The sequence below is a fragment of the Lygodium microphyllum genome, chromosome 6 (assembly GCF_053477565.2).
Source record: "Lygodium microphyllum isolate KBCC chromosome 6, Lygodium_microphyllum_v1.1.10, whole genome shotgun sequence".
Lineage (NCBI taxonomy): Eukaryota > Viridiplantae > Streptophyta > Polypodiopsida > Schizaeales > Lygodiaceae > Lygodium > Lygodium microphyllum.
Genome location: NC_141140.1, coordinates 8,814,394 through 8,828,007, shown reverse-complemented (window position 1 = coordinate 8,828,007; position 13,614 = coordinate 8,814,394). Strand labels below are relative to the sequence as shown.

Below are 13,614 nucleotides of genomic sequence, written 5' to 3'. Positions count from 1 at the left end.
ATCGTGCAACATCTCTCTTGATGCTATTATGGCGGTGACTTCTACCTTGCTCTTCGAGTAGGGTGCTTCATCCTTTTCATCATCATCTTCTTCCATTTATCATGGGTTCGGCACCACACGAAGATTGACATTAGGCTTTTCTTCCTCCTTCGGCATCTACATCCAGGTTGAGAGGGGGTTCCTATCCTTCTTGGTATTCTATAGGCTTTGGCACTTTGTCTTTGATATCGACTTCTCCCCCCTTGTTGTATCTTTCCCCTTTGCATTGCATGATTTTATCATCTTTGTACTAGGGTGCTTGGACAAGTGAACAATTTTTCCACGAGGGACAATGCCCAAGTGGCACTTGTTGCATGAGCATTCTTCAGCATGTGGCATACTTTGTATCTCATTGTGCAGAGCACCACTTGAGCGGATTCTAAGTTGTTACCAATGGTGGCCGTTGTCACCACACCACCATACTCCTTTATCACATGGATATATCATCACCTTTTTTTCCTCATCATTGACACCTTCAAGTGGATGGGTAAGCTTGTACTGTTTTTTTCATCATCATCGATACCCTTGAGTGGATGGGTAAGCTTGTACTATTTTGTGATGTGTTGGGTGTACCCTCCCTACTTTCGTTTTTTGGGTCACTGTTACTCAATTGGCTGCATCCCATAAACTTTAACTCTCACTTTAAACCAAAAAAAAAAAAAAGTTCAATGTGGTTCTATCTGTCTTTGTAGGGCTTGGTAGGCCATTGGGCAGCCGATGTGCACCCTTTGTCCGATGCCTTGTCCTCTTTGGGGTGACTACTTGGACTCCCTTGGTAAGATAACCATTGCCTTTGTAGTCTTGGTAGGCCACTGGGTAGCCGACGTGCACCCTTTGTCCGATGCCTTGGTTGCTTTGGGGTGGGACGCCTTGGGGTAAGTAAAAATCAAAGTGGTTGGTGTAACCTTTCGGCTCAATTTTGGGCCTGAGAAGGGGTGTTGAGCTAAACCACACTCTTTAGCTGATTAGCATTCTTAGACAGCCCCAAAACACACTTAATTAATAAAAAACCCTTAAAAGGGGAACAGTCTGAGAGAGTTTTAGTGGTCCCCCAAAAACCCTAATTCTTTGGGGCACCCTTCAATATCTATAAATAGACAGCCTACCCCCATTTAGCCTTATCCAGTCTGTGTAGGTTTCTCACCCTTGAGTGCAGATTTCAGCCATTAGTCCACACACACGTGGTTGTCCAATCCTAGTGATTGCTGCCGCACCTTCCCTCTGCTGCGTTTGCACCTCCAGTGTGTAGGCGACCACTGGCAGCCCATCTCCCTTATCGAGGTGACCTTTTGCTGCTGCATTTGGACCTCTTCATCACCTAGCGGCAGCTAGTGACTGCATCTACAACTTGCGTTTGGTGTCTTCTCTCCAGCCGACAGCTTCCTCCATTAGGCAATAGCTCCTCCTCATCAGGCGACAATTGCCAGCCCTCTTTCATACCTGTCTAGTTTGCGTTTGGTGCCCGAGGTCCTCCTGACACTTGTGTTTGTTGCATCCTCTCCATCCTACACTCCGATTGGTGGTCACAGATTTGGAATCTGTCTTGAGTGGACGTCACTCTCAGACACTTTTCTCTGTCCTTGAGTATCTGTACACTCTTACAGTCATTTACAGTATTCATTCACTTTAGAGTTGTGTTTTTCTCTCCCTTCTTCTGTTTGTGTTTAAGTTTTGAGTTTTGCATTTAGGGTTTAAGTTTTGCTTTCTGTGTCTATGTTTGTTTCTTTGTGTTTCTATCGTGATCGTACACTCAGTGTTTCCTCAGTACAAACCCTAGTAGTTTCCTTCACAGTTGGGATTTGCGTTTTTGCAGCATGGCTTCTCCTCCATCACCTAGTGTTATTAATCTATCATAGGGCTTGTTGGGACTTGCGTTTTTGTAGCCTAGCTCCTCCTCCATCACTTGGCATCACTTGTTTGTCACACAGAGGCTGTCAGGACTTGCGTTTTTGCAACCTGTCTCATCTTCCATCATCTGGCATCATCATTATCCACATGGCATCAACATCCGGGCTGCTCTCCTTGCGTTTGACAGCTCTGACACTCTAGGATTTGCGTTTTTCTGCCCAAGTCACTCGTCGACATCATAGGATAGTGGTTTGCTTCCTCAACAACTATCCTTTACCTTCTAGTGATTACTTTGATATCCCATTGTCCGAAGGATTGTATTTTGCTCCCTTCACTGTGTAGATTTTCCATAGGTACTGTCGTGTGATTTAAACAGGACAGTGCAGTTATCTTTTGAGCTTCAACTTCATAGTATCGGCTTTTTTCTCATAGCATGATTCAATGCATCATCACCGTGTTTTTCTTGTGTTTTTGAGTTTCTCTTCTCTCTCAGTGTTTGCTGTACACTACACACTTTGTGTTACTTTCCACAAAACCTACTATCTCTCTGTATTGTCGCTTATTTTGACATGGTGTCACAGCTTACCAATTATTTTTGACATGGAATCAGAGCATATCCGTTATTTTTCGACATGGTATTAGAGTGCAGGAGCTCAGAGAGCTAAAGACCCTATTTATTAGAGAAGGCAAAGACAAGTTGCGGGTTTGGCATCATCTATTTATTTTCCCCTTCATTTCTGTTGCATCACCAGAAGACAGAGATACCCTTCTCTTCCTCTTCCACCCACCCTTCCTTTTACAAGTTGACACTCCAGTGTTATGGCTTCTCTTCCAGCATCATTGGAACCCCCACCGATACTTGCCACCATGGACCTTTGCTCCTTACCTTGCCGGAGTATATGCGTCTATCCCCAGGCACTTGTTGTGCCACCTCTCCCTTTTGGGCCACAAAGTTTATTTTGCATTGGCTTTTAGATTTTTATGCTCAAGGCAATAAGATGCATCCGATGCGCACTAAGCCCTTTCAAGCCCCAGGAGGATCGAGATTTGACTGGTACCACGGCCTCATTGCGACCGCCACAATGCACTATGGAGTTGCTTCTACTTTTTCTAGGGTTTCAAGAATGCCACTTGGACAATGTGCGGTTTTGTAGTCCGCTCCCCCGAGAGACAATGATTATTGGACTTGGCTCCGCATGAGCCTCACCTCTTCCCACCCTTAACTACTTAGGTTCAAGAGGACACCTCTGGGAGTTTGACACCCCATATATCTTCTTCGGTATGTTCGACGGTACTTCCTTCATCATCGGATGATTCAGAGTCAGTGATCCATGAGTTTTTAGATTCCATATCTCTTATAAAGGGGGATGTACTCTCTTTGCAGGGGGCTTCTAATTCTTTGGCTTTAGAGGGGGCCCCTACGTATCCACCCTCTAGGGAGGCACCTACTCATCCCAAAGTTCGTTACTCTCCATTTAATCTTTTGGGATGGCTGTCCTCGAGCAGTCATTTCTCTTGTTGATACCCAAGATGTTCAAAGACCACCTAGATCAGGGCCTTGGAGGTCTAGCTGTGACTTGGTGATGAGAACTTCGAATTCCTTCCAGCATGGAGTTATAGAGCTAGTGGCTTCTCTCTTGAGGTGGAGTCGGGTTCTACAGTTCATCCCGTCTACTATTCCTTACTATAGGTTACTTTTTAGATGAAAATCTTGGATCTCCGGGATCCTCTTCTTCTTCATCGTATCACTCTTTGCTCCTTATTATTCACCCCTTTTTGGGCCTGAGAGGGGGTGTTGAGAAACCACTTCCTCAGTTTACACACTTCATTTAGGGTTTTGCATTGACAACCCCAAAAAGGGCTGGTGTCCACATTTTGGCCACAAAAAGGGATGGCTGTCCTTGAGTAGTCATTTATCTTGTTGATACCGAGGATCTTCAGAGACCACCTAGATCGAGGCCTTGGAGATCTAGCCGCGACTTTGTGATGAGACCTTCGAATTCCTTCCAGCATGGAGTTACGGAGCTAGTGCCTTTTCTCTTGAGGTGGAGTCGGGGTCTACAGTTCATCCCATCTACTATTCCTTACTGTTGGTTACGCTTTGGGTGGAAATATTGGATCTTCGGGATCCTCTTTTTCTTCATCTTATCTCTCTTCGCTTGTCTTTCTTCATCCCTTTTTGGGCGTGAGAGGAGGTGTTGAGAAACCACTTCTTCAGTTTACACACTTCATTTAGGGTTTTGCACTGACAGCCCCAAAAAAGGTTGGTGTCCACATTTTGGCCACTTTTTCAGTGGGCGCTCACACAGTGGTGCATCACCCTAGATAGCTTATGTCTATAAATAGGTAGTCACTTTATTCATTCTTCACCACCCCACCACTCTTCAGTCATTCTTCACCTCTCTTCTTTCGTCATTAGACACCCTTCACTTCTCTCACTAGCCCTTCCCACTGCTCTCACACCACTTCAGGAGGACATTGTGGTTCATGGCTTGTGGCTGCCTTCACCCTTTCTCTTTTGCTTCAAGCACCGTGTTCCAGTATCAAGCCTTGTGTTTGGAGCATCTTTCACCTGGCGTCACCATCATCTGCTTAGCGTCAGCACCCTTCTCCTTCAAGCTCCACCTTCACTTGTGTTTTTTAGTCTGGAGGCCTTTTCCTTGCCTGGCATCATCATCTCCAACTTGGTGTCAGCATCCTAGCCTTTGGCATTAGTCTCCATCATTGAGTGTCAGTGATTTCATCACTCATCTATCATAGGGGCTATTGGGACCTGCGTTTTTGTAGCTTGGCTCTTCCTCCATCACTTGGCGTCACTCGTCTATCAGAGGATGCTAGGGCTTGCGTTTTTGTAGCCCGGCTTCTCCTTCATTACCTGGTGCCATTTGTCTATCATAGGGGCTGCTGGGACTTGCGTTTTTGCAACATTGCTGCTCCTCCATCGCTTGACGTCACTCGTCTATCATAGAGGTTGCTGGGACTTGCGTTTTTGTCACCTGGTTCATCTTCCATCATTTGGCATCACCATTATCCACCTAGCATCGATATCTGGGCTGCTCTCCTTGTGTTTGACAGCTTTGACACTTTGGGATTTGCGTATTGCTGCCTAGGTCACTCCTTGTCATCAAAGGACTGCGGTTTACTCCCTCAACAACTGTCCTTCACCTTCTGTGATTACTTCAATAGCCCACTACTCGGAGAATTGCGTTTTGCTCCCTTTGCTGTGTAGATTTCCCACAATATTGCCGCCTGATTTAGACAGGACAGTGCAGTTATCTTTTGAGCTTCGGCTCCATTGTATCAACTTTTCTTCTCATAGCATGATTTAGTGCATCATCACCATGTTTTTCTCGTGTTTTTGAGTTTCCCTTATCTCTCAGTGTTTGCCATACACACACTGTGTTTACTCTCCGCAAACCCTGCTATCTCTTTGTACTGTCGCTTATTTTGACACGGTTTCAGAGCATACCTATTATTTTTGACAGCCATATATTGGTCCATATATCCACCCCATCCTCTTCTTGTTTATATGGGCACTATATTATTCTTTTTTCTAAGAAAAGAGAAGTCTATTAAGAACACCTCGGAGAAAAGTCCCCCTTGAGGTAAATGCAAAGTATAGGGAACTTTGTGAAGAGTAACTAAGTACATAAAAAATACAATGGTTGTGTGAACAAGGAGTCCGATGGGCTAAAATGCCAGATGATTTGAGGGGTAGTATGAAAGAAGGTGACCGAATTACAAATTTGTAGGAAAGCCTCTCTTTTCTTCCTTATCCTCAAGAGCCACCCCTATCCTCTCCCATTTCCCATGGAGAGTATGGACCATCTCTGTCCAAACCCTTGAAAAAGACTTCTAAGTGGATATATCCTGAAGATCAATGACTTGACTACATGTCTCAATCCATATAAATAAACCAAGCTATAATGTTGGAAATCAGGTCCCATCTATGACAATGCCCTTGAGTCCATTGTGTTTGTGAGTAATCGGGGGTAGGAATCCTTCTAAGATGTTGTCCAATGATGAGAAAAGAAGTGCTCCCTTGAATGTCCTCATAGTTGCACGTTGGACCTTTGTCTACCTTTGTCTATCACCAAAGCTGTAGCCCCCCATGTCGCCACCATGGACCTTGCAGTGCCATGAAATACTATCCTAAGAGCTCTCCTCCAAACCTCTTGGGCTCTAGATAGCCCCATAGGCAATATCTCTCTGTCTCCTTTGGTTCACCACATCGTGCACATGCCACTGGGACCTTGCCATATCCAAGCTAAGTGCAATTGCTAAACTCCTATAGGCTAGAAGCCGTAGAAAGAGAGAGATCTTCCTAGGCTTGAAGTTGCCATGTAGCTGTCTCCAAAAGTCATGTAGAAACTGTTCACTACTTTAGCTTCTTTGCACAGTATATGACTATTTATCATTTGGCACATTACACTTTGATGTCTAATGACGATTATAATTGTACATGATTGTCCCATAGGCTATTTTTGGCCTTAGCTGACATAAATATATATTTCATTCATTCATTCTTTCCCTTCTCTCTTTTCTTCTCTCTCCACCATGGAGCTGCATCCTCTATGACTCTCTTTTTTTTTTCATAATGGATTTTATATTTATAAAGTACTAAACAACAAAAGAGTTACAAAAGTCATGTTACAAAAGTCATGGCAAAGATGCAAAGGAAATTGCCATATGTCAGGGGAGTAAGTCCTCTTGAGGGAGTAAGCCAGAGTGCCGAATGAGATCTATCTGCCAATGCAAGAGGCCTTTAAGCCTCGCAATATGTCCCTGAACATTGGAGGTTGAATAAAAAAGAAAAGCATTACGAATGGTCCAATTGTGCCAGCAGCCCCAGTATCTAAGAAAGAGAAACAAGATCTTCATATGCGACTGTGCCGGTGTGGGGTATTTGGGCTGTACAAAAACCCAATCAAAAGGGCTTAGAAAGAAGCCAACCACCACTCGCCAAACCGCTGACAAGATTAACCAGATTTTCTTAGCAAGAGGGCAAAAAATAAATCAATGACGGGCCGATTCCACACTAGTGGTGCAAAAGAAACAACTACTGTTGGAGATTCAACGCTTGGAAAGGGCTGAAGCAAGAGGAAGACTACCAATCATCACCCTCCAAAGAAAGACCTTGCATTTGAAAGGTATCTTGTTCAACGAGTCCTCCATCACAGTTTCCTTTCACCATGACTGAGATTTACGCAATCCCCATATAGTATTAGCTTTAGTAACTAGCCATTGATAATCTTTAATCAGAAGATGATACACCTGGTTAGCTGAGGCCTTTTCCAAATTCAGCCGACCTGCAAGGTCCTAGTCCTACCAGGGACGATCCAAAGCAAGGGCAAAAATTTGGACCATTTCTCGATTTGTGCGTGTCATCCTTGCGCAGTGGCCATACTAATCTTCTTTGTATCGTTCCAATTTTATCAGATGTCTCCGAAGAGACCCTCTATGACTCTCTCTCTCTCTCTCTCTCTCTCTCTCTCTCTCTCTCTCTCTTTCAGAGACCAAACTACATGTGAATTGCATGTGCTACTTTAATCTTTGCTGCCACCCATTGCCTTAGGCATCATCCCTATTGTTGTCTCAGTCTTTTGACCCTTGGGTGATTAGCGTTTAGTGTTTTTCTTGTCTTCCGTACTTCGACTGGTGGTCATAGCACTTAGGATCCATCTTCGGTGGATGCCACTCTCTAATACTCCATTGCTCTGCCCTTGGGCATTTTGTACACTCTTATGTTCGTTTATAGTATTCATTCAGTTTAGAGTTTCTTCTCTTTGTATTTGTCTCTGTGTTTGAGTTTTGAGTTTTGCGTTTGCGTTCTGCATTTTATGTTGTGTTTCCTTTGTGCAAACCTTGGCCTATCTTCACATGATATTAGAGCTGGTGCTCTTCTAAAGAGTATCCAGCGGCAATTGTGGAGGCTAGTCTTTGTGTGAGGCTCACATGCAACTTGATTCTGACTCATAATGTCTTAGGCACCTTCTTCTAGGGATCCTATGATGCCCTATCAAGGTTCTCCATCATTGGAGACTTTGAGAAGACATTATGGTCTCGAGGAGGCGGCAGATTCACCTTCACCTTTACCATCTTCTTCTTTTGGTTTTGGTCATCTTACAGTGAAGGGTTTTAGGAGTACTTACGCATCACATACAGCTCGGTGTACACTCCTCCAATGAGTGCTACTACTCCATCTGGACCGATTGGTGAGATTGGCCATCTCTCTGAACTTGGAGGGACCACGACATTTGGTGCATTTGGTGATTCATCTCCTTCATCACAGCCAAGCCTTACGTCGGGTTTATATAACCCTTTTGAGTCGTATGAACCAAAACCCTCTTCTATTTTTCCTTTTGGTGTGCAAGATCCGGATGGTTTCCAGTATGTTAACTTTAATAGAGGAGGCTTTCAAAGCAGGTACCCTTCATTAGGTATATCTCTACCATTTATTTCATTTTGAGCAAGTAAGCCACACTTCTTAACTCCCTCCCATCCCACCGCTATTTTCTCCACATTCTGATCTCCTTATATCTTCATTCCAAAACCTGGTAAGAAGGGACACTTGCGGAAGGATTGCAAGGAGTTGGCTTCCTCATGGAAGAAGAAGGAGAAGAAGACGTGGGATGCGGGCTCTTTTGATGAGTTATCCTCTTCCTCAGACTCCAACTCCGATCCTTTGGCCTAGGAGAAGTCCAAGGTACAGAAGGGGTCCACTTCTTCAGACGGAGGGAAGGGCTTGACTGCCCCTTCCTTTGCTGCTTTCTAGTCTAGGTGATGCGGTTATCCCTTACAACTCTCGAGTGCTAGAGAGGGAGAGTGAGAGGGGGCAGTTGAGTCTCATCTATATAGGTATGTAGGTGCACATGTTCTAGAGGAGGGACGTCCCTGACCATTGACCAAATTTTGGAAGGTTCAAATCATGGAGCTGGGATTGACATCTAGGTTCGTAATGGGCTATTATTTGAGAGAGAGTGGGATTGGCTCCTAGTCCGAGCTCACATGAGGGGACACTTTGACGGTCTTGGCCAAAGGCGGAGAATCCATGGTCACATATGTTTAAAGGTATTTTTGACAGGATGGTCTTGTATGCTATTGCAAGACATTGTTGATAGACATAGAGATCTATTATGACTCATGTAGAGGGTGCACACCCTTGTGGTGTGTCTGTTTGGGATGCTGTCGAGGCTACTACATTAAGCGCCAACGTGTTTGGCAACTAGGAATGGAAAATCCAAGATGAAATCTAACAACAATGTGAAGCAGAAAATGCAAACTTGATGACAACCATTGCAAGGTGACACTATTGCAGCCTTGTCCCCTCTGGTGTGAAACACAGGTCCAACTGCAATGCATGCTGCAATGCCCCTCTACTATGAGATCTAGGTTCAGGCTGAGAAGAAATATGCCGCTTGGATGCCGTCGTCTTCTGTAAGTATCGACTTGGGTGCTCAAGGCACTACTCGAAGTGGGTGTAATGAGTAGTGGATGGGGTCACTAAGCAAGACCAGAGCGCTGGCTGCAGAATACGAAGGGATTCATTTAATGGTCAAAAGTGCAAAAATCTAATTTGACGGATTTCCAGAATATGGTGCATCTTGTGCAAAGGCCTGTACAATGTCAAGAGAGAGGACAGAACCTGAGGGCCAAACAAGCAGTGAGTGTGAGAGGTGGGAGGTAGTTCACAGCCCCTTTCTTCTGCAGCAGTTGTCTGACCTGTCATACCCACTTGCTGACTTGGCACCCAATTGGCTGTGCCTTGTTATTGTTACGCCTGCTGCTTGCTGCCTGTGTGCCACCATGTGGAACTGCTGCCAAGGCAGCACCCAAAACTGGGAAAGTGCTTTGCTTCTCTTCCTATTGTTAGATTCCCTCCACTTTGATGAAACATCGGCTGGGATTGCCCTGCTAGATAATACATTGCAGACTTGCATGTGTCAAGCAGAGATGAGTATCTTATAAGACTGTCAGAGTTGTCATTAGCATGAGAAGACATTTAATGATTGTTTGGGCACTTTTCTCTGGCGATGTAATACAACCTAAAAAGGCTATAAATATGAAATAACCATTTACTTTTTATTAAGGCAGAAAATGGCACAATCACAATGAATGATGAGTGATTTGTATATTGTACTTGAATCTTTATGTTCAACACATTCTGTTATGCACCATGCAGGTGGGTACCATTTGAAGTCGCTCGGCCGTATCTTGACAAACAACCTTATGTTTGCCTCTCAGAATGCTCGAGCGCTTCTTCAACGCAGCAATGTTCTGAAAGCAAACTTATGCAAGCTTCTACTTCTGGTGATACAGATGAGGAATGTCCTGGGCCAAGTTCTCATGTTCTCAGTCTTCGAACTGAGGACATCCCAGATATAAGCGGTGTCTTACTGAAGCTGGGTGACTGGTACTTGCGGCTTCAGGTAGTTTGATTAAAGGTGCCATAGGGTTTTCCTGCTTGCAGATGATGATGATTAATTTATAGGCTTAAGGGACTTATCATAGCTGACTCTGCTGGTTTGTCATTATTCTTTGTGGATACTGAAGCCTTTTCATTCTCTGCTTTTGAAGGATTTTCAAGCTGTTGTGAGAGTGCCACAAGAGCATATGAATTCACTGGTATCAAATCTTCGGATCTACATAAGAAATGTGGGATTTCCTTTGGCTGAAAGAATGGCATATGCCTTAGACTAATTTGTTGCTCGCTCATCCACTCTCCAAATCAGTTGTTTGAAGAGCTTGAAGGCCTGACTTGAAGGTGTATGAGCAGCATATGCCAAAATACGACTGTATATACTTGTGATATGTTATCTAGTCACTCATACAGGGTAGGTATGTGATCAAATATGAATGGCTGTTGATCAACTTTGTGATCAATTATGTGGAAGGTATGAAGATCCTGATTCTTATGATGTCACTTTAACCACACCCAACACTCCAAGAACTTTGTATTTATTGCCACGATGAATGAGCATACCTCAACACATGAAACAATTTAACCTGCAAAAATAACTTGGATGGTGTTTGCCGTTTTAAATATCTGTAAAATGCAGGCTGCACATCTAGCTTTACATATACAAGCCACTTGAATGTGTTGCATCGCACCTTCAGATTGCCAAAAATTTGATGCTATTTCAACATATGGAGATCATGATTAGATTAGCAACTGGAATCATGCATTGTTATGCTTGGATGCAATTTGAAAAGTATAATTGGCTGATAGATGTTCTATTTTCCGGAATGATGTGGTAGTCAAAATTTGAAGGGGCTTCATCTCATTTCTTGGCTTCTTGTATATTACTTTATGTTGGCAGTAAGCAAGAAAGGATGTTGGAATTCCAATGATTAATCAATGTCCAGGTTTGGATTCTTGCATTTCAATGTATATTCTCCAATGAGGGAGGTTCAGTAATGGTTGAATGTGGCAAAATATCTCGACACATCCCATGTGGAAGATGTACTAGGATTATCTAGAATTGTATTAGCATTGCCTGTAACAGCATGCCATTCATCTGGTTGCAGTGCTCCAAGGGTGCTTGGCTAAATTGCTGCACGATAATGCAAGTGATGTACTCTGACATGGGTTTGCTCTCTCAAACTTGTTAGTTTATTTCGGTAAGGTGATACTATATACGTGATCTTGAGAATTAGCTCATTCACATGTATCAATTGATCGAGCAATCATAAGCTGTCTAGCATAGTGGATCTCTTTCGCTGACATCTGATCTTGTGAGTAAATTTCAAGCCCTGCTAGTGTCTGTGTCGTGTGTTACTACTGGGGCTCTTGGATCCTTGGATATTGGCCTTTTTTCAAAGATAGGAGTCTTGGAATAAAATTTTCAAGCAATATTCAGACTATGCTTTTAACACACAATTAGAAGATATACATTGTGTATGTGCTTGCTCATATCTTCACAAAGCAAGCAGTGATTTGTGGACTCCTTATATCGCCTACTTTAAACAAATGATCAGCTTTTTGATGGGGTTTAGTAACCAAATAGTTAGAAGATGGCTTATTTGGGCTTGACTGTTGAGTCGAAGTTGAAATGAGTAAATGCACTTAGTGGAGTGTGCAGCTTGGGCACTTTGCCTTAGTAAGAGGAGTTGTAAGCCCCCTAGTGTTGCCCCTTGTTGCTAGGGGTCTATCACAATTATCACAATACTAAGCATTTGCAATGTTAGAATTTATCAATCCTTGGATAGAACAAGGAACATAATTGCAAAAGAAAAGAAAGGTATACAAAGCTAGAGATAAGCCATGGTTGATTAGTTTGTTCGCTCTTGTTACTATAGGTTTCAATAGTGATCTTGACAAGTAGTGAACGAGGGATTGGAAGTGTAGTTGTGGCAATGTTAGAGTTTATTAATCCTTGGATAGAACAAGGAATATAATTGCAAAAAAAAGAAAGGTATACAAAGCTAGAGATAAGCCATGGTTGATTAGTTTGTTTGCTCTTGTTACTATAGGCTTCAATAGTGATCTTGACAAGTAGTGAATGGGGGATTGGAAGTGTAGTTGTGACTGCTCAAAAACTTGAATATAAATCATAACCATGTTTTATGCTAATGGACGAGTCTCAATCTTCATCTTCATCTTCATCTTCATTCTTTTCTCTCTTTCATTATCCATTGCTTGTACAACTATCTTCCACAATGGATAGATACTTGACTTTTAGGTCACGTTAGACAAGCTTACTTTATTTCATACAAGCGTAGGGCATAGACTTAGCCTATGACATAGCTTCCAACACTTTCCCTCAAGCTTAGAATGAGCTTGTAGATGTAAATTTCCAAGTGCACTTCTAAAAAAATACTCAAACTTATCTTTACCTAATGCTTTGGTAAAGATATCCACGACTTGGTCATTGGTTTTGACGTGTACCGGTCTAACTCTCCATCCATGATTTTCTTTGATAAAATGATAGCGCACTAAAATGTGTTTTGTTCTTGCATGATAGATTGGGTTCTTTGCAAGCATAATGCTAATGTTATCACAATACATGATAACTCCACCATCTATCTTAATCTCCATGTCATATAGAAGTCTTAGCCACGTCTTCTCACAAGTTGTCAATTCTATTTCTTTAAACTATGGTTCTGTGATTGACAAAGCTAACATAGGTTGTTTTTTGGTGCTCCAACTTATCATGGTACCAAATGAGAAAGCATATTTGCTTGTAGATCTCCTATCCATAAGACTCCATGCCCAACCTACATTTGTGTATCCAAGCAAGGTGGGCTTGATTCCTTTCGTATAGAACAAACCATAACTCATTATTTTATCGGCACATCTCAACACTCTTATTACTTCATCCAAGTGTGATTTATATGGCCTTTGCATGAATTGGATTATCACTCTAACTGAATAGCTCAAATTCAGTCTTGTTATTGTCAAGTAGATCAAGTAGTTAATCATTTTCTTAAACACGATAATATCTTTAACATACTATCCATCATCAACCATCTTTATGTTTTGGTCCAATGGTATGGCAACTAACTTACATGTTGTCATCCCATACTTTTTCAATATTTCCAAGGAGTATTCCCTTTCCACCAACCAAATTTCATGTGGTGTGTCAATTACTTCAATGCCCAAAAAATACCTCCACAATTTAAGATCTTTGATGTGAAACTCCTTGTACAAACTATGTTTTACTTCTATAATCTCTTTCTCAAGTTATGATGAGGTCATCAACATATAACAATCATTCCATCCTTAAT

General features: G+C 42.6%; 1 protein-coding gene and 1 non-coding gene across 5 annotated transcripts in view; one reads left to right on the top strand and one right to left on the bottom strand.

Annotated features, from left to right (window-relative positions):
• Positions 1-11,062, top strand: part of LOC148034291 (arginyl-tRNA--protein transferase 1-like) — a 42,885-nt gene extending 31,823 nt beyond the window's left edge. For 2 of the 4 annotated variants that reach the window (XM_087679229.1, XM_087679231.1), the window contains exons 6-7: positions 10,070-10,316; positions 10,465-11,062. In XM_087679229.1, coding sequence (XP_087535355.1) covers positions 10,070-10,316; positions 10,465-10,587 — 370 coding nt within the window. In that variant the 3' untranslated portion in view covers positions 10,588-11,062. Of the gene's footprint in view, positions 1-10,069; positions 10,317-10,464 lie in introns of those variants that run through there. The other 2 variants (XM_087679228.1, XM_087679232.1) reach the window with 2 other exon arrangements.
• LOC148034292 (U6 spliceosomal RNA) lies at positions 7,240-7,342 on the bottom strand. The gene has a single exon (XR_015691245.1). It is a non-coding gene; the product is annotated as a U6 spliceosomal RNA (small nuclear RNA).
• Positions 11,063-13,614: the final 2,552 nt, after the last annotated feature.